This window comes from Halyomorpha halys, unplaced genomic scaffold (assembly GCF_000696795.3).
Source record: "Halyomorpha halys isolate HHAL.00 unplaced genomic scaffold, Hhal_1.1 Scaffold595.1, whole genome shotgun sequence".
Lineage (NCBI taxonomy): Eukaryota > Metazoa > Arthropoda > Insecta > Hemiptera > Pentatomidae > Halyomorpha > Halyomorpha halys.
The window spans coordinates 755,235-777,203 of NW_027112496.1; the positions used below are offsets into that span (position 1 = coordinate 755,235).

The 21,969-nt window shown below is 31.0% G+C and overlaps 1 protein-coding gene across 6 annotated transcripts in view; it reads left to right on the forward strand.

Moving 5' to 3' along the window:
* LOC106684629 (beta-1,4-galactosyltransferase galt-1) overlaps positions 1 to 21,969 on the forward strand; it is a 70,049-nt gene that overhangs the window by 45,356 nt on the left and 2,724 nt on the right. For 5 of the 6 annotated variants that reach the window (XM_014426819.2, XM_014426820.2, XM_014426823.3 and 2 more), the window contains 5 exons: positions 1,910 to 2,109; positions 4,177 to 4,337; positions 6,039 to 6,201; positions 10,074 to 10,301; positions 11,527 to 11,647. In XM_014426819.2, the coding sequence (XP_014282305.1) occupies positions 1,910 to 2,109; positions 4,177 to 4,337; positions 6,039 to 6,201; positions 10,074 to 10,301; positions 11,527 to 11,647 (873 nt within the window). Of the gene's footprint in view, positions 1 to 1,909; positions 2,110 to 3,147; positions 3,327 to 4,176; positions 4,338 to 6,038; positions 6,202 to 10,073; positions 10,302 to 11,526; positions 11,648 to 21,969 lie in introns of those variants that run through there. The other variant, XM_014426824.3, reaches the window with a different exon arrangement.

Consider the following 21,969-nt stretch of genomic DNA (forward strand, 5'->3'; position numbering starts at 1 on the left):
ATATATATTATATGATGATACGCCGGTGTAATACCAAAGTGGTATATCTGAGAATATGGGGTTTCAGGTTGAGATTAACATTAAGGTTGTAAACATAAAGAAGCAGATAATTTATTATTTTGTATTTTCATTTACGACTTCACTTATTTAGTTAGATATATTTGGCATAGTGAAGCCAATTGAAGACCATCTTAAAAACCAATAAAATCTGAGATAGAAAGAAAGATTTTTTTTGTAAATTTTTTTTAATTGCATAAATAAATAATGTACAATATTTACTATATTGTTTTGGGAAATCCCTTTGTACAATGCAATTTTCTTCACACTAATTACATTTTACACAACTTGTTGTTGCTCTATTTTATATTTTGGTAAAACAAACCGAAGAGGAGAAAAACAGAACATTATCCAATTTAAATAAAACATGTAACAATGAATAAAATAAAATATATATAATTGAGTAACATGAAATACATAGTATTGGTTTATATTTACCTTAATATATGTTTGATTCTTTTGTGTTTATATCTATGGGTTGTAGTTTTAGTGTTATTTTCTATTTCTGTGATTAGAGGGTTCGGTGAGTTGGGGCAAGACTGGAAGAAATTATGTGTCAGTTTATGCATGTGTTTCCGTACGGTGTCTATATTTAGAGTGCATTTAGATATCCTAGTGTAATAGGAATAGATATTAACAATTCTGAGGCATTTGCTTTGGAATAATTATATTTTTTCATGTTGGCTAAAGTAGTAAAGCTCCAGGGGCATAAGGTGGCAGGCATAAGTTAAAGCTTTATTCAGTATCTATTAATTTCTACTGAATAATGTTGATTTTTCAGTAAAGTATGGATACATTTTGTATAAATTTATCCTTGTGTTTTCCAATTTCGAATTGATGTGGTGGTTAAACAATAGTTTGCTGTCTAAAGTCACTCCTAAGTATTTAACTGTTTTGGCAAAAGGGCCGGAGTATTATTTGGATCCCTGGTCGACGGAAGTATAGGCCGTCGTTTTGTGAAAATGATGGTTTTCGTTCTATAAGTATTTAAAACTAATCTCCATTTGTTAAGGTATTTAGATGTTTTTGAAAGCATCTTTTAGGCTATTAACTATTGTTATCAACCTTTTTAAATTTTGGGAAATTATTTATTCAGAAATTGAATAGAAATTAGAAGATACGTTACTTTAGCTTTGTACCAACGTATATTTATTTTAGAAACTTATTTCTTTTTTTTTCAGGACTTCCAGAATAAATTTATTATGATTCTGATTAAAATTCATCAGACGTTTTATTTTTGAATGACGTTAAGATGAACTAATAACAAATAGTTCCTCACAAATTGATTAATAATTTCACTATGTTTTGGTTAAATAAGCTACCTTTAGGTACAACATTTCTGTTATGATAATATCGTTACACTACATTTAGATTTTGTACCCAAGGATGACTTTTTAGAACAAAAAACCTAGTGAAATTATTAATAAATTTGTGATGAAGTATTTACAGCTTATAGGAGCTATCAAATACTAGCCTTCACCTAAAATCAAGCAATAAATGATTGTTTTTATTCCTTAGAATTATAGGTTACCAAATATGGATTTATCTTCCGTTTGTAGAATTTTTTTTTAATTTAAGAAATAAAAGTTGGAGCAATTTTATTTTATTTTTTATTGGTTTAAGTACGAAACAAGTGTCATTAATAATTTTAAATTGGTCTCTATATACGCTGACGATTCTAACCTACACTTGCAATATAATAATTCATTTCACGTTGAAGTAATAAAATTATTAGAAGATTATTGATTCACCGTGTGTAATAAAATTATTACATTTATGGATAACAAATAATATCTGTTATACGCTATTAAGCGTATCTTTAACAGTTATTCTTTTTTTTTTTTACTTTCAGATGACATGGCTAGGGTATCAGGGCGCGTGTTGCGCGAGCGAGCCAACATGTCCTTCTGCATCGTTGTCATCTTCTTTGCCGTCTTCTTTGTGATCGTCCTCACCGAGATCTTCCTTATCGACCAAAGCAGCAGATCCAGGAACCGTAGGGGACACTCTAGGTTGAGGAGCAATTATGACGAGGCAGTTATCATAGCACAGGTATTGAGAGAGTATTGATCAAAGATACAATGACGAGACATAATTTTTATTTCATTTATTTTTTACTTTATAATAATTTTAAAAAAAATTAATTTAATCGCTACTGCGATGATTCGATATCTGATGAATATAATGTATTATAAACTTTTTTCCACAATCGAGTAGACAGCTTCTTGTTATCAGTTTTCTAATCCTAACGAAGTTCCCTTCTTTATCTCTGAATGAGTATCATCAAGAGACACTACTTTTGTTCCCATGTACTTCCGATGTCATCAGGGTCAAATCTTGCAGGGTCATGATACGATCTACGAGTATTGAACCTGCTCTATCTAAAGAGTATCTTTTCACGAAAATCATTGGAAATCTTGTTCTTGCAAGACCTTCTATTTTTACCAGGCTTATATTTCTACACTATTATTCGCTAAATATTATAATACATAGCATACTATTATAACATTACAATACATAGCAAATTTATAATAAAATATTATAATTCATAATGAAGAATTATAGCATTATAAAGTATCAAATGATTCATTTCGTGAATTATATGAATTAAGTTAAACATGTTATTTATTTATTTTTTTCGAATTTAAATTTCATTTTGGAACAAATTTTACTCCAAAAATAGTTAGACAGACAACATTTATTTGTCAGTTATGCCTATGAATGTATAAATCGCAACTGTAATTCAAAAATCTCACAGCTGAATTATTTTATCTGACATAAAGTTTTAAGTTGAACTTTGAAGTTTCCATACAATTCTCGATATCTTTGAAAACTCACTAGTAAAAGGAATTTCCTGTTCTTAAAAATACCAATAAATAAACAGCTTTCAAGATTCACTCAAAACTTTCTTTTATATAAAAAATATAGTTGCTCAACACACCCAGTTTTAATTTTATATTATTGCTTTTTATTTGAATTTAATAAAACTTTAGTAATTTCAACTTCAGCTGTTTTTAAATATTTATTTCAAATTCCATTTTTCAATATGTTTGGTTAACCACCATTTTTCAATTTCAGCTCCCTGGGATCTTAGTGGGGTGGGTCCGACCGGGAAAGATTGCCTTTTTTGTGTTATGATCTCTTGTTAGATTGTGACAAGTCGTACATCGACCAATCTACTCGCTACAATTGTGTGTTTGAGAAGTGAGATAAGTAAGGCTATCACGAAGGATAAGAGTGGATGGTTTCACGCCATTTTTCAATTTCAGGTGCTTTTTAAATATTGCTCGATTTAACTATCTTAAAGTCACCTAGCTCTTTAAGCGAATATTTCAAAAGTGATATAGGACCGTCGCTTCCGGGGTTCTTAGTGTGATGGTTCTGGCCGGGAAGGACCATTATCTACTTCAAATTTGTTTTGCATGATAATTCTCGTTGAACGAATAATGTTGTTTCACAAAATTAGATACATTTTTACAAAATTTGAACTTTTAAGAAACATTATTTACAGTTGAAGAGCTGTATCATAAAACATAACACTTGTACTGAATCATTTTGGTTTCGAATTTTAGCAATTTTTATAGACTTTAAAAACAAGACAATTAGTATTCTTGAGTTGCGTAATTTTCATGTTATTTAGTAATAATTAAGAATATCTACAGAAGCGAACCCATGGGCAAAACCATTTTTTCTTATATTAGCTAGGTGAAAGTAAATAAACATTTACAACTAGAACTTACACACAAAATTTGTGTCGACCGGTGTTATTCCCACTGCACCCACTTAGGCATATATACGCTTGTGCCACTTTCGGGTACCACGGTAACTAGTCTGAGGACCATTGCACTAGGTAGTTAGGAATAAAATAGAAGAAAATAAAATAAGAAAGGAAAGGAGATGACGAGGCATGGAGTTAACTATCTTAGGATTATGTACGTAACATTTTCAGAACTAATGGAAACTTCTTTAATGTTACAGAAAATATCAATTCCGAATATATCTTATAGAGGATTTCCGACAGAATACATATATTAATGTAATTAGTTGATAATGTAGCACAGATAACACGTTAAAATATACTACATTTAATTTAATCCAATATTACTAAATTTGTTGCAGCATGGAGAAGACTACTTGGTATACCAGAACCTCGCAGAAGACAGTAAGAACTACAAAAGTAGTTACATGGCCCAAAATCCACTACTGCCTTATCGAACATCCACTGCCAACTTAACCATCCCAGCGAAAGATGGAGTCTGGCAGTCGGTAGCAGGTACCAGGTAATATCCCATTCCTTCCATTTCTCAGAACAGCATAATCTTTTAGCGTAATAATGTAGCATAAATCATCCTTAAACCTCTAAATGTGGTAAAGTAAAATGTTGCAAAGTACAGGAAGTCGTTGTTCAGATCCAGTGCTATTTTGTCGATACCATAAAGGGCTATTCAATAGATGAAAGAAAGCAATGATCAACGAAAATTACGTTCGATTTCCATTCAGAATTCCTCCATTTTTTTTTTTTTTTTACTTATTTGTTATTTGGTTGATTTATTTGAACAGTAAAATTCGTTCTTAAACACATTTATATAATCTTCATATAGGAATACTGCTGTCTAGCAATATTTTTTTTTACTTATAAATGATTAAGAAACTGACTTCTTTCTGAACAGTCCAAGTAATTCTGATTGAAAAAAAAATAATAATAATAAAATAAATACTAAAATAATAAATTGTAAGTTATAAAATATAAGTAGTTCCTTTAATTAGAATTCAAAAGTAACATATTTTTAATATTTAACAGAAATTTTATTTATATTTGAACGAATTTTTTTGCCTCTTTTTTAATTTAAAATAAGTTTTTAAAATCTTAGAAAACCATTATTATTTTTTCTTCATAGAAAACAGAAGTTTATCTGAACCAACTTTTTCATTTCTTCTTTGGTTTTCTCTTCTCTTATTTTTCCTTCTATTTTATTATAGAGTTCAAAATTCGTGTCTCTCACCGTTTACTTTCAACTATTTACATCTAGTAATATGATTTCAAATTTTTCTTCTAGTCGATTGTGTTATTTAATATTCTTAATTTGTGGCTTAATGTTGTCATTATTTATTTTAAGGATTATATATTTATATAACTCAATGCCATACCATCGCTAAAGTTGTCCAAATACTTAAAATCCGAAAGAAACACTATACAAATTTGAAATAAATAAGGATCAATGCTTTATTCTCGAGACATCTTGTAAAAATTTTCGAAGTCAGAAAAATTATATAGATATCCTACAAAAAGAACGACGGGTTAATTTTATATTAATTTTTAGGGTATAAAAAAAAATGTATTTTTAATTGTCAAATGTGAGATCAGACAATAAATAGTTCTATTTAATACTAACGAAATATTTCATTGTTTGGTTTTTATTATTCTATAACGAAATAGTTGATTAATATTTCTAAAAACTGTCGTGATTATTTTTATTGGATACATAAATTTGAATCATGTGAAAACCAAAGGACCAAAAAGTGTTTATAGTTAGCGGGCAATATAAAACTATTAATTTCTAAGAGTATAATCTTTCAAGCTTCATTAATAAAAAGATAACTTTCTAAACACGAAGGTGGTTACATATTTTTTGAAAAATCGTCATTAGTAAAATTATCTAAAAAATGAAGAACGTATAGTATTGTTGCTCACAAAATTTAGAGTTAATTGTTTAGTCTGTTTAATTTTTAGAATAGAATTGGAAGATTCCTATCACAAACTGGTCAATCTATAAACTAGCAGCAAGCAAATCCCCAGTCGACGTGGAGGAACGAATATCATATGTATAAACAAAAAATCCAAACACATATTGAAAAATAAAAACGGAATAAATTTTAATTTTTTAAAATAATTTATCTTGTTTTAAAATTGAAAAACTATCTTTAACAAGTTTAGAAATTAATTATATTTCCTTTTTTTAAATAAATTATTTTTTGATTAGGTACAAATTCTTCGTGTTTTCTGCCTACTATGATTGGCGTGGAACCCGGATGGTGAGAGTTATGGCAGCTACGAAGACGAGGGGACCTGACCGCGTCTGGTGCCTCTTCTGGTACTCCAAAGGCAACAATACTCATGGGATAACTGTCCCTGGTAAAATAAAAGTAAGTCAGAAAAATGTATTAGACAGTTATAGTCCTAGAAAGACACAAAGAAAATACGTTAATAGGATATAATTAATATTTTATTAATTTATTTATCGGTACTACACTACCTATAAGAACCTCTCTTATAATCTTCATCCTATCCCAGGCGAGCATCCGCCATCTTCTAATGCTCTTCTTTTTCAAAGGTTTCTCCACTTCATCCAGTCACCTCAAGTTTGGTCTTCCCCAACCCCAATAGATTCTGCACAAAACGCGTCTTTCTCATGCCAATAACTTGTTTTCTGATGTTTGAGACATCACCCAGGCCTCAGAGCCATAGGTGACCACAGGTCTTACAACTGTTTCATACAACATTATCTGAATCCTTTGAGATAAGCTTTATAATTTAGAATTTTTTCCAAGGTAATGCAGCGGCTATTTCGGGTGGCTATTTTTGCCTTCAGTTCCTGCGCCATTTCATTACAATCAGTAATTAGTCCAACCAAATACTTAAAGTTTTTACTGTTTTCAGGATGTGATTTCCTAATTTCGACACATTTATTTTCTCCACCCGGTCTCAACATATTCATTAATTTGGAGCCCTGATCTTATTTTTAGTAAATTTGTTAGATATAATAAATATATATTTATTAAATATATATTAAACAAAAAAAAACAAATTGTTATAATCCATCTACCAAAATTTCCAATTTATATTAGTCTCAATACTTTAAAACCAGATACATTGGCGGATTCACAGTGGGAGAGAAGAAAAGGAAAAAGGAAATTATAGAAACAATTTAATATTATATCCTCAACATTTTTGACCTAAACAAACGAATTATATTTTCGAAACTTGAAAAGATATCCTATATCCTGGCGAAATAGGTTAATAATTTTGCTAATGTTAAATATCATTTTTAATAATTGAATAGCTTAGTTACAAACATAGCCAGGCTCACTTAGCAGCATTCATCATGATGTTTTATTTTATTACGTTGAGTCAACACCCAACCAAAAATTTATTGATGTTTACAGTGTTATGCGTTCTGAATTCTTCTCACCTCTGACTGTCTACTGAAACTGAATGTTTAAATCGTTTTTGCTTAATAATTTTTATTGAATAATAGTAATACAACTTGCAACAATCAAGGACAATAAGTATAAGCGTTCTAAGTTTCCATTCATACCATGTAGGTATATACAGTCTAAAAATAAAAATAAATAATTGCAATATACAAAAAAACAAATAGAATAATTAACGCAGAAGATAAAAAGTAAGCGTAAGTAAAAATGAAATGAATATATCAGACACGAATTCGCACCTTGTTTGAAACTAAACAATAGTACAGCTGAGCGTTGTTACTAAAGAAACCATGAGATTGAACGCATTTATAGCCGACTTTATAACATAACAGTTTAAGTATTGCATACAGGATAAGACCATCTGACGGAAAAAAAGTCTAACCAATTTAAAAAATAAAAAATGGATCAGGCCTTAATTACAACTGAACTATTTTGTCGTTTTTTTTTTTTTTTAGAGAGAACGTTTTATTTTTACAGCTGTGCTGCCCAAGTATATTGGGATTCTAAATAGCACAGTATACTTATTATATTTCTTTTCATTATAACTACAAAACAGTATATTGTAAATAACCTATTACAACTTACTAGCAAAAAGTAAAATAATATATATATTTGACCGTATAATTTCATATTATGAAGAAGATGGTCAAGAGTGCGATCAAAATAAAATAAAAATAGTTGTTATTTTTTTTTGTTTTCTTTTGACTGCATCCATTCAAATTCAAAATAATATTTAAGTAATATTATCATTGTTACGTTTGCAAAGTAAAAGTAAATCTTAGGGAAGTTAAAAGGAGGTTTTGAATTTCATCAGTTCTAATTAAAATAATCCTCCATAAGCAAAATCAAGTAAGACAGGCTTAGAGCAATTTAATTAATTTTCTTAGCAGATTTTTCTTGACAGACATGGTTGACCATGGTTTGGATGGTGCTTAAAACAATAGGATCCCTTTCTTCATTGGCCTATGCTTTTGTAGTTAACTCAATTTTTAGACAATTCGACTTATCTTGATTTCCACGACTGCCATAGATGTAATAAACTTTGGATACTACTGAGTATACATATTTATTGTTCTCCTATTTTTTATTGAATTTTCTTCTATTTTTTTTCTTGAAGACAAACATGCTAAATAATAGCGAATAATAAAATTTAAATAAAATATGCAATGGACTCTGAATCAAATAAGACTTGGTAAAGAGTTAAAATAAAAAAACAAAATAGCATTATTCCTTGAAGGACCACATATCTCGCCAATCGAATTGATTCATCATATCATATTAATTAGTACATGTAATAAATTATTTTTTATACCTGAGAAATCGTATTTTTCTTGTAGCACATTCTTGAAAATACATCCATCTCACCAAACCTTCACTAATAAGATGTTCTATCCTTGTATATATAAAATATTTTTTAATAGATCATTTTTTTTCTATTTTATTTCTTCAATACTTAACTTAATAATAAATAATTAGTTTTAAACTTACAACTTGAGTCCTAAAGGATATTATTTGTTAAAATGTTATTATAGTTCTTTTCAAGACTTTATTTTATACCCTTTATCCACTTCTCTATTCTGATGTCATCCAAACGACGTTTTGGGCTCATCTCCTCATTACCACGTTCTGCTTATAAAAATATTTACAATCAATAGTTTTACAACTAACTTAAAGTTACAATCGAAAAACTTTACATTGTATTTTAATAAAAACAATTTTACACATTTCTATTAAAATAATTTAATATTTAACTATATCTACAGCCATTTTACTAATTTATAACCATTTATACATCTAAAATGTTTTTGAGAATAAGTCGAATCCCTTACTTTATTATTAATTTGTGGACATATGCCATTTTAAATTAAAAATCATCTTTTATATATTCCATTTTCAATATAAGTCCTATTTAAAAAAAAAAATTATTTTATTTTATTTTTCATTAGAACTGTTTTCCAAAAATGTTTTTGCAATTGAAAACCATTCTCATTTCAAGTAATAATTGATATTTTAATGTTATTTATTATATTTATAAATAATCTTTTAAATTTTACTTTTTTCTTTATGACCATCTGTATTTCCAAATTTCAATATTATAATAGAATTAAACGATATTAAATATAAATATTAAATATTAATATATAGAAATAGAATTAAACCAATCCTCAAAGTAATAAGTATTCAAGGCTCAGTGCAAGGAAATTTGGACAATCAAATTAAAGTATAGTTAAAATGGTTATATTTTTTAAATATACATCAGTCTAACAATAATGTACCGATTGACGAATGTGTTTACTAAACAAGGATTGAATAACAATTAATTTTCCGATTTATTTTTGAAATAAACACACTTCTTCATTTTATAACGAGCGCTTTCCTCTAATTATGGTAGGACACTTATGTTTATAATAAAATTAAAATCTGAACCCATGAAGAACTAACGTTGCAGTAATTTGTAAGGAAATACTGTTACTAGACCAACGGTTGTTCAAGGAGATAATTTGGTCAGAATAACGCTCGACCGCCAGATTTTTACCCAATTAAGGGCTCCCACAGGGTTGACTCACGGCTACAGTGTTACAAAAAACAATTTTCTGCCCATTCGGATTTGAAACCGGATCCTTGGAGTTAGTAGCATCATTCCTCACCACAGAATCACCGCGCTCCCCTAATATTAATGATAATAATAAACTAATAATTATTTCATCATGAATCATATTTAAGGATATGATGTTCGGAAACAGATTTATTAATATATTTTCTACAATGATCTAGGCATACTCTAAACAGTTGTTATTTTGCAGGCAATAAGAGAGAACTGGAACTTGAAGTACAGCGCCTGTTTCATTCTGTGCCCTCTTCAGCCCGACCTGTCTCCACCGAAATCAGTGTCTATTGTGACGAGATTAAGTCCTACCCCAGCGAATAGGCTCGTCGTAAACCATTATTACCCAAGTCTCAAACCGACTCCTACCTCGCCACCAGGGAAGATCGAAGTCTGTGTCAAGCCTATCCACTTTTACTACAATCAGGTAACATTAAATACATGTCAAAATTAAAATAGGTCAATCTTAATTAGAAAAATAATAAAATAAAAATATTATAGTGAATGGATCCGAGTTTCATTAAGAAGAGAAAAAAAGTAAAATGTAAAGTAAAAAATAAAATTATTAATCGATATAAGTGTATTCACTAATGTAATATTTGATTTTACAATTAAAATAAGGTTTAATACCTTGAAATAAATTAGATATTAAGATAAAATAAAATAAACTGATATCTATGCTATAATCTATGTAATAGAAAATAAAATAATAATGTAGAAGATAATGGAGAATTAAGAAGATCGCTTAAACAACGCGGCTAGTTCTAACGACTTTTAGCACATTGGTCACATGCGAAGTTTTATTTAAATTTCACTGAACGTATATATGAGCCTAACAAGATGATTAATTCCATTAAATCATTCTTACTATTTTCAATATCGATTCTATAATAATTTATCATTGAATAAAGAGTTAAGAGCTAAGTCAAAATATTTGTAAATTGTTACAGTTTTGTATTTCAGTCATACTTGTGCAAAAGAAAAATGTAAATATTTTTTAACGAGAAATATTATTTTAATGTACTTTTCTGAAAACTGTTGAAATTGGAGCTAATTAATCTGTCTACTGAAAGACTCATCCCGACCATCAGTCCGGATAAGTATTACCACAGTGAAATATATCAAAATATATATTTCGAAAAGAATTCATTTCAGAGAGGGACAGAGTGAACATATTTGATGCAATCATTTGTTTCAAATCATTCAGGTAATCTAGTTGAATCATTTGAATCATCGAAAACAATACTTGGCTGAGCTGTTCCCTCAATTGAAGCATAATTATGCCGTGGCAACCATGTTACCGTGTGAACTAATCTTACCTTAATGAGGTATGACCTGCATCTGATTCGTGCGCTATCTCAAAAACGGTTCATTTTTGGGCTTTAAAATTCAGGGTCCAATGTTCAGATAACGTACGTAATCAAATTTTAGAAGTAAGGATTTATTCTGTGATGCAAGACTTTTTTTCATGGACACATATAGAAAATTGTATTGTTATGTGATCATTCAATATGTTTACGCCTTTCAACAATTGATGCGAATTTCCTGGATATATATCATAGTTTTGAAACTTCTATAATACCTAATTTAATGCACTTTTTATTTCTTAACTACCTTTAAAATAATAATTCATAAGTTTTTGTTAATTTCAGTCCCTGCGAATGTTGGAGTTCATCGAATTGAATAATTTGTTAGGGATGGACCACATAACATTTTATAATGACACGATGAGTCCTCAGATAGATTGTATTCTACACCACTACATAGCAGAAGGTAAGTACATTATTTACATTCAATATTTGAGAACAAATTTAAGATTTTATCCCGTTCATGTGCTATCGTTACCTTGAAATGGCCACTAAATATGAACTTCTCTTTATTATTTAAAAAACAATCCTGTCCAATTTAGTTGAGACAATTTGCATTGAATTATAAATACAAAGTATCACAAATATGATTTATTAATTCCAAATGTAACGAGACCTTCAATCGATAACAGTTATATCTGGTAGGAGCCGCATCGTAGCCGAGGAAGTTCTAACTGCCAAGTTTGACTCGCTCGTTACTGTAGCGGCGCTGGTTCATAATGAAAGCTAATAGTATTGGTTAATAACTACAAGTATACAAACTACTTAGTACTGACACTAATACTTTTTTTTCATAATAGGGATGACTATTATCGATATTACAGAAGTTAAAAAATACTAAAGCAGAAGTTAATATTGTATAAGTCAGTGTAATTGTATTAAATTAAATCTAGAAGACTATTAGTTTGTACTTTATTATGAAACAGGGCTCTGGGGTCAACTTTTATTTTTTTGTCGGTCCTACGAAATGAAAAACTTGACTCCTTACTTTGGTCAGAATCCCTAACCTATAGATAACCCTCTCCCTCTCCTCACTCCGTATGTCAGAAATAACTAGAAAAATTGTCATATAAAGAAGAAAAAACTTAAATCTGGTACTAATATCACCGTGATATCTTGAATCTATTTACTTTTATTTGATCACCAATCTTTTATGTTCGAGAAAAAAAATAAAAGAAATAATACCTTTGATACTTTTATTCACCAATGCATGGAATAAATAGAAAATTAGATTATCTATTTAGTAATGAGAAGTATTGTGATAATAAATAATTTCGAATCTGACTTTTCGTTGGAAAAGGTTTCAGTGTTTCTTATTCCAAAATACCATCGTAATATCACAAAATGGTCTACAGACAGATCCAGCTAAAAAAAAAATGTTCAAATCTTAAATTACAAAATGCAGCATATATACCTGGGATATTCAGCAGGCTTGTTGCAAAAAAATTCACTAAACGGTTGTGCCAATTAACATAATTGATTTCAAGCCTTTTTAATATGCATTTCTCAAAAAAAGGGTTAAATTTTTTTTATAAAAATTGTTTTACCAACGTAAAATATAATACTCTTTAATATCACCTGGATTTTATCCCCATTGAAATGGTCCCACAGTTAAAGGAGTTTAATTTTCAAAATAGTTTTTTCTAAAGTATCTTTAATTTTTTATTTGAAATAATTATTGATCGATTTAAGTTCAGCAATGGATACTTTGAGGATTTGAAAAGTTGAGATTTTATGTATATATGAAGCAGAATTCGGTAAAATCTATATGAGTACTGTGTAGCAGAGCACGAATTACTTATGCTTAACTTGTGACATAATCTTAATTGAAAAAAACTTTAAGTATGAGAATTGGAAATTCGAACCCAAACCAGTTTGAAAAGGAGAGTTTATTGTCTTCAATTTAGCTATTTTGATTTAAAGGAAATAACTAATTGATTTCATTTTGTCCTCAGTAGTCATTTACTTTCTACCCAAAATTTCGAAGTAGTAAACTAGCATTCAAATAGGTGTCTTCTAGCACTCAAATCAATTCTGGTTTAATGTGCAATAAAGTTGTTGTTGGCGTTGATCTTCATAGGAGTAGTAGTTTCCATGATATTTGCACATGAATATGAATTTCGCATACTAAATTTTGTCTGTACAACCGGAAATAAATTTATACAACTTTGTCGTACGTTACTCTAGCTTTAATTTGAGTACTGAATGACATATGTAGGTCTAATACTTCCTGAGATAGAGTTTTTCATAAATCCAAAAGTTTATTCAGAAAGAAAACCGCCATATACCTCTTTATGATACATTAAATAAAATAAAAATAAAAAATATTTATTTATGCCGACGTTTCGACCTGAGTTTCAGGTCTTCCTTCATCGCTAGACACCCTAGCGTAGAGGATTAGCTAATACTCTCCGCTAGACGCCCTGATGAAGACCAGAAACTCAGGTAGAAACGTCGGCATAAATAAATATTTTTTGTTTATTTATGTTGTTTCTTTACTGACCGCACCCCCCGACCATCTTCTCCACTCAATTAAAAATAATTATAATTGTTGAGTATATGTATACTTGATTACACTTTGTACTCCCTTAATTTTTACTCAAAAACGAGAAAGTAACAAAGTACCAGCCTACTGTGATTTGACTAAATTTAATACTTCAATAATTATTTTTTTTACTTGAAAATGTTCAATCGCCCGTGTTTCTTAGATGATATTGATTCGAACCTCTTTTATTTATCCTTATCATGTTTTGAAGTAGGCCATTGTAGCGGTTCATCTCATGATTATGCTTAGACCAAGAGCCTTTCCTCCTATCAATCATCTTCATGAACATCATTAAAGTTTGTTAATCACCATGGCTATTCAGATGTCAGAACAACTCCTCTATCCTTCGGCTCCTGAAATTCCAGAGGTGAATCTATTATTTTTAATTAAATGCATTCCTACTTTAACCGCATTAAGTAGAAGAATACTGCTATATTCGGTAAAAAATAAATAAAAAGAACTGTCCAAGTAATTTTTTTTTCAATTAACTAAGGCGGAAGGAATAAGTTGTATAAGTGACAAAATGGGCGAAAATGGGTAAGGTGTTTTAAAAGCTCTAGAACATATAGAAATCGACGTGGTTTGTTGTCCAATTCAGGCCTGTGAGGTTTGACTTTTATTTTCCGGTAGCGCCATAAAACGAAAAATAGACTTTTCCTCTCAGGTTTAGAACAGGGTGATAACTTGTTGGATAATCCCTGTGAGTCAGAAATGAGCAGGAAAGATTTTTCAGAGCAAATTATTAGAACTGTTTAGGATAAGAGAAAAATATAGAACATCGGTATACATAAGTCTAAATTTTAAAATTGTTAAAGGTATGTAAAGTAGTTAGCTTATTGTCTTATAATAGTGTTGTAAGCTGTACGATAACCCTTCGAGTTTGAGAAAAGGTCTGGAAGGGGTAAAATAAAAAATGTAGTATACAACTATTTTAAATTTAAAAATATTTTAAAGCATGTATCATTTATGATACTATATATACTCACTGTATCATTTATAGTGTTCCTTCAACACATATTTAATTACATTAAAATCATTTTTTCACTAAGCACTGTTTAATTTTTCAAACATATTATTTTCATTTTTTTTCTCTTTAGTTATAATAGTTTTAATACTTATCTTATTGATAAATTCTTAGTATGCCTGTATTATAAATTACCTTCTTATAATATTATTGATAATCATAATTATTTTCTTGTTTTACTGTTTCTGTTTTGTTTTATTTTATAGTTCTTATTTCGTTTTTCTTCTTAACGTCACGCAACAGACAAGCTGAGCTCATCATTTTGTTTGTTGTGTTAGGTTATTAGCTCGCAGTTAGTGTTTTGGATGTTTTAAAATCTAAAAAAAAGCAATGGATGACAATAATAATAGTGGAATAACAGTTGTCAATTAGCTCATCTTGATTCTGTTTTTCATTAGTTAGAAGATCAACATGGCACTAAGTAGTAAAATTTTCACACAACTTCCAATTTTAACTTAATTTAGGCATGTTTTAATAAATTATTTTAATCAAAAGTTAGAAGTAAACAATAATATGAAGTATTGGAAGGAAAGGTAATAAAACAAGCTTCTCAGAAAATCCGCTAGGAGCTCTTATGCATTTATCATTTAACATGACTTTAAATAGGGCTACTCACAATCCTATACCTATAACATTTAACGTGGTAAAACATTTTACATTTAACACATCATGAATACCCCTACTGTACCTACGGTCAGCATAAGCACCTCATTGTAAAAAACTACACTCATTCGTTCATTTTCTGTCTTATGCTAATTCTAACGCCCTCCTTGCTTATTTTCGGTCAAATTAAATTATTTCATTTATTTGAAAAAATTATTTTTGTTTGCTTTCTAAAGTTAAAATGCTGATATAGCATTTTAAAAACAATCTCCAAACTACAAGGTATCAACCATTTAATTTTCAAGACGGCTAAAGTTGGTTTGAAGATGATATATCCGCCTTCGGGATATGGGCACCATATTAAAAGGAACTTTATGCGGGAACGAACCAGGGGATGGGAGTAATTAAACAAGTTTGGAGTTTGAGAAATATTCGTGACATTTACAACATCTCATACCGGTTGGAAAGCATCTAAGAATTTGGAAGTTATTATTTGCATTTCTGACGATGCGGTGTTTATAAAAGCGGTTATTATAGAATAAAATACAATTACTAAATGTGTACTTTAAGATAATTTTCAATTAGTATTCCGGTTTTTAATGTTACAAATCATATATCAATTTTTATCCATCTAGTCATTCCCTTCAATAAGTTAATGTATTTTATTATTCTAATGGCATTATTTTATTTTATTTTTTCTTGTACACACCCCAAACTAACTAGATTATTCTGAATAATTCAAAGTCAGAACATATAATCACAACTTTCTTTTTATTTTCAAATTTTAGAGAAGATTCATCACTTGTGAAGAGAATGGTAAGTTACGGTCTGTAAGCTATGGGATGTCAGCTGGCCGAGTATACAATATATGCACATGGAAGTACCCCGTCGATACACAAGTCATGATTTGGAATTCACAGCGTGTTCTTGTATCAATTTTTTTTTGTCTTTATGAGTTTCTTCCCGCTGTATAGGGTTATATCAATAAAAATATTTTTTCAAGATCTAATTCACTCTTCTTTGTCGCTTAAATTCTTTCTTACAGGGGAAGTTTCTAGAATAAACTCAACCTTGGGAGAAGAAACACACATTAAATACGATAATGTTATAAAAATCAAATGTTGGATAAGAAGTGTGTAAAAATCAAATATACAAATTACCTATGCTGTTCGAAATGACGGGTTGTGGATATGAAAAACATGAAGGATAATAATAGTTTAAAATGAGCTAATATTAGCTCGAAACGTCCACTATAATATAGAAGTAAAAAAGGGTCGAATTTGTATTTTTCTACTTGAACGATAAGAGCCACGTAAGTAAAAATCATTGATTTTTAATGATGATTTAGTAATTTATAACTGATCTTGTAGAAAAAACTATACGAAGAGCGGTGAATTATTCTCAATAAATCTTCAAATAAAAAAATTAACTTTTTCACGATCTTAACACATATATGGTTGGTAAAGTTAAATATCTGATCTACAAAATTCTTTTTGTCAAAAACGTATTTTGGCATATAATCTGTGCTAAATAATTGAATGTACACCTATAAATGAGATAGATAACTTTAAAGTGACCAGATTTGGAGACTTATGTTTCTTTGTCCTATGACTGTTTTTACGATCATCTGGAAAACGAAAATGAATGAAATTTCACGAATTTTAAAATTTCCTAGTTCAGTCTTTTTAATTGCTCAAGCCAATGGTAAGTTTGGAAGCCTTTGTTCAAAAGGGCATTCGTTGTGTTGTTGAGTTAAGATTAATATAAAAAGTTTTTAACTGTTTAATAAGTAAGTGTGATGTCACGCCTTTTCTATCATCAAACCCAGAATTGTCTAAAGAAAAGACTCCTTTCAGGTTCGATGAATAGTTATGTATATTTCGTTAGCCAATAAACGATTTAATTATTTTGATGTGTCCTAAAATAAAAAAAATATTGCCACAAAACTTCTTTTCCAAACAAAAATAAGCAAAACATAAATACACACTAATGAAAATGAACCCATCCATGCGAATTCCTATTAGCAAACCCAGAGGAGCCTGTGCCAAATTTTAAATCACAAATGGCATCTGAGCAAGGTGGAGCTCATTTGGCAAAGAATCGCGTTCTAATTTAACAGCAAAGCTTTACATTTAAGGCCCAGGGTCCCGCGTTTCCAAGGGTCTACTAACTCCAGAGATCGTTCAATTTGAATCAACTGAGAGGTACAACGGCTTCAAGATATATTGAGCAATTTATCACAGATGGCCATAGAAAGAGATTTGCTTATGGAAATGAACTTTGAAGAAGTAATTCATGACGTTACCATTCATTTGCTTCGAAGACCTCGAGAACGCTCCGAAATAAGTAATTAAACATTTCGACATTTCCGTTCCGATTAGCGATGTTAAGGCAGCTTCCGTGCTATTAACCAGGGTCCACACTATGCCGCGGTAGGCCGGGCGGGCTGACCCGGGCGTGCTAAGCCGTTCGGGCACGTTTGGGCCGGCACGACGTCCACACCGAAACGAAGCCGACCGGGTTATTTCTACCTTATTTTATTATTATTTTAGTTTCAACACCAAGACTAGTGACTTCATTGAAAAGTACTGTTTAGAAGTTATTTTATAGTGTCCTTAAAGTATTAAAGTGTTTTCAAAATGATTACCGACTATGACGTCGCTATGTCAGCCACGGCTGTGGTGATACTCGCTTTAAATCAGCCTCCAAAAAGACGTCAAAGAAGATTTTGGATTCACCCGAGCCTTAGGAGAAGACGGCAGCTGTACAGGGCTAGCGAATTAATGAAAGATTTAATTTTGGATGAAGCAGACCCGTTGAATTTGGAATACCGAAATGACGTTGGTTACACCAACTTTTTTCGAATGCGGCGATCGGACGTTCAAATGCTATTCAACAAAGATGGACCCAAAATATCCAAAAATAAATAGTTTGACCCGAGGTTTACAGTTTATAGACATCCAACGGCTTCAGAAAACAGCTCCTGCTGTCACAAAAACTGATCTCTCTCCGACAATGATATTCATGACTCCCTTTGAGGTTTACTCATGTCGGTGAGGCACGGCACAAAGTTGAAGAAAATTATACCTCCTGATGAAGACCAGAGCCGCCAAAACGAGCCATGTCACTGCTCGGGTGCTCCTGGCCAGCCTACCTACTCTAAGGGAGCTAGTCAGAACAGCCTTCACAATTGTCCACTCATTTACTCACACTTTTTGTTACTACGGAACAGGCTCTACGTCCAATATCGACCTCTTCCTCGCGACAGCCACACCGTATCATCGGCTGCTCTGTTACAGACTTCAACTCGTTGGATCATCGACCAGCCCTGAACGAGGTTCACGGCAGAAGATTTGATTCGAAGCCAACGAGGTTCAACTATCAGGAGATGGGCTGAGATGTGTATAGAGAAGAGCTTTGCCTTTGGGTGCAGCCTGCCCCCTTCCCCTCATCGCACTATCTCTAAAGTAAGCAGTTACATTCACCACGTAACGCTAGTAGCGGCATCCCTCCCCCATCACCGGACACCACCACTGCATATTGCACCACGTCAAATTCTCATTGACAATACGCTGACAATAAAGTGTAGGTACTATCGTAACATAAAACCAGCGATCAAGCGGCCCTGAACTCACTTACCACTTAGATCAGAAATCTCAAGTGGCAATGAAAGACAGTCACATGGCACGACCGACTGTGAGCAATTCATGGTGATTACCGAAAGTTCTGGAAGCTCGCTTTGAATTACATTCTGCCACGATGAATTCCTCGAACGTCCACCGACACAACGGAGATCGCCTTTTGACGCTACCTGAACTGGCCGAGTTTCTAGCATTTCACAGCATTATCGGCGGGATATCGAAGAGCCCACAAAAGACCAACTCCCATACATGAATCGGCCCGAGACACCAACAACATAATTATCAGTCCGAAACAATTCAAGGCAATTTTGAGACGAGCAAAGTACAATACTTCTGAAATAACTACCGTGAAAAGGAATTTCTTACCTCGTCTACTTGACAGTAACAGCTAAAACTTTCATTCCATGTCTAATATTAATTACTGTATTTCATTTTTATTTATAGTAATTTTTGTACATCTAATTTCTACTTTCTTAAATTTCCTCTGCTTATTTTGATTTAATATTTTTACATTTTATAGCACATTGGGGTAAAACGATAGATATTACAAAAAATAGATTTGTAAATTTTAAGTTTCTTTCTGACCGCAGGTCTTTCTCCAATTTCGCCATATTAATTACACACATTCAAATAACGATCTTCCAATATTTTATTTTAATAGTTGTTATATTTCAAATATTAAATAAAGTAATGGCTTTAACTAGTACACAGTTAATTTATTTCCGTTAATACCCCATTGTTGTTCAGAAAGTGAGGTCTATTATTGGCCCCTTATCTGAAAATGCTGATGATCCCCACGTGGTTAAAGACGGCCCTGGCAATAATAAAGCATTAATAAAACTTGTCAAGATATGAAGCATGGCTTAGATAAGGATTTTCGATAAGTGACATTTTAAATTTAAGATGAAAATAAAACAAATAATTAAACTAGTTTTAGAAACAGTACTTAATTTTTATGACTTCCATTCACTAAACTATTTAAAGTAATATTGTAGCTATTGTACGTCCCAATATAATTCTATAACCTGTTAAAGTTAGAATATATTATCTGAACCAATATAAAATTTGATAAAAGGACTTATCATCGGCAAAAAAGTGAAATATCAACTTTTCAACAAAAACCATTAATAATTAAATTTTCGTAATATTGAGATGATCTTTTTCAAATGGTTGTATTAGCAAGAGATATACTATCAAATGGACAAATTAAAAATCAATTGTTTACATAAAATTCCAATTACTCTCACTAAATTTAGTGATTAGTAATTTACAATTCCTTAGGCAGGTTGAGGTTAGCTTAGCATAGCTCACATAGCTGCTTGGGTTTTTGCTGATTGTTGCGTTGACCGCGAACTAAGTTCACCTCAGTACGCCATGTGAACTATGCTAAGCTCTTGGACGACTACCGGCCTAAATCGAACCGTTTTGGACTTAACATGGTTTCACACTTGTGCAGACGACATGAATAATACAGGTATAACATAGATTCCTATTTAAGGCTTCTAATTTTATCATTTATTTCGGTTATAAAATAATAGTACAAGTGAGAAAAAAGTAAATAGAAATAATTTTAAAACTATCAAATTAACTTAGAATACCAGTTTCGACATAAATAGGCGTTTTAAATCCAAATAACCAAGTCTCGTGAAATGGTCTGTTTGTGTGTATGACAGGGTTCATATATCTAATTTTCAAAAAATCTTCCTCTAAACAGCAATTAATTTTGTTAGCTTGAAACAATTAACCAATTAACAAATGCTGATGCATTTATATATACCATAAAATTAAATTCAATTATATCCAGCGATTCAAATTTTCAATGTAGAACGAAGACGTGAAGACTTAGGGGAACAAATTATTTCCTAATCACATTAGATAAAGGGGGTATTATAGCGTTCAGCCCCTTAGTAAACAGGAACTTAAAAGTGGAGCCCCAAGAGGGCTCGGAGTTGGCGCTCGTTTTGTACACGGCGCTGCCTAATCCCTAATGGCTTCCAGGGTTATTGAGTTCCAGCCACGTGGCAAGAGGGGTGGTTAGGGGGTAAAAAGTACCTGTTAGGATGTTATTGAAAACAATTTAGGAATGCACTTCAGGGCCGTTAATTAATATCCATCAATGTATACTACATGCAATAAATTACAGAATAAAAGCCCCGTAATAAATGAAAAACCTACCAGCGCCTTTCATTTGCGTAGGTTTTCCATTTAAATTTTTCTTACTGTGATCACACATCATTTCGGCAAATTCGAATATTGAATATAATTTTAGTAATATGTAACCAAATATTCATTGATTGTGAGGATTGACATCCGTAATTATGTAAAATAATAATTTTGTTATAGTAAATTTGGAAGTAAAACATTTTTATATTAAAATAAATCAATTAAATTACTCATTTAATAGAAGATTTTGATGAATCAATTAATGAGGCTTCTGTCATAATTATAATAAAGATAAGAGTCGTTTACTTCCTACCGGTAGAATCAGGAAAGCAGAGAATGAGCTTTGTGAAGACGAGATAAATAGCAAAGAAAGATTTATAGTGCTGTTCTTTACCCAATGGTAGATTAAATAATTTCCCAGCCTAACCGAAGGCAGCTGGATAGGCATGAAGCCAGTTGTGGGCACGTAGTGATAAGTACACCCCTCCTTCTTTGCTAATGTCACTGATAATGAATAACAAAATGGAGCCAAGAGTTTTTCTAAGAATTCTTCAGATGATTTTTTCAAAGATTTACTGACCAATTGCTAAGTAAGATCATCAAATAAAAATCATATAATCGAGATGACTTCCGTACGAGATTTGGCAAACTTTATTTATAAAGTTGCAAATTATTTATAAATATGCCCATACCAGTGTAAATGCGACTAGTGTTTTTATTTGTTATATTAGTTCAAAATTTTACTTATTTTC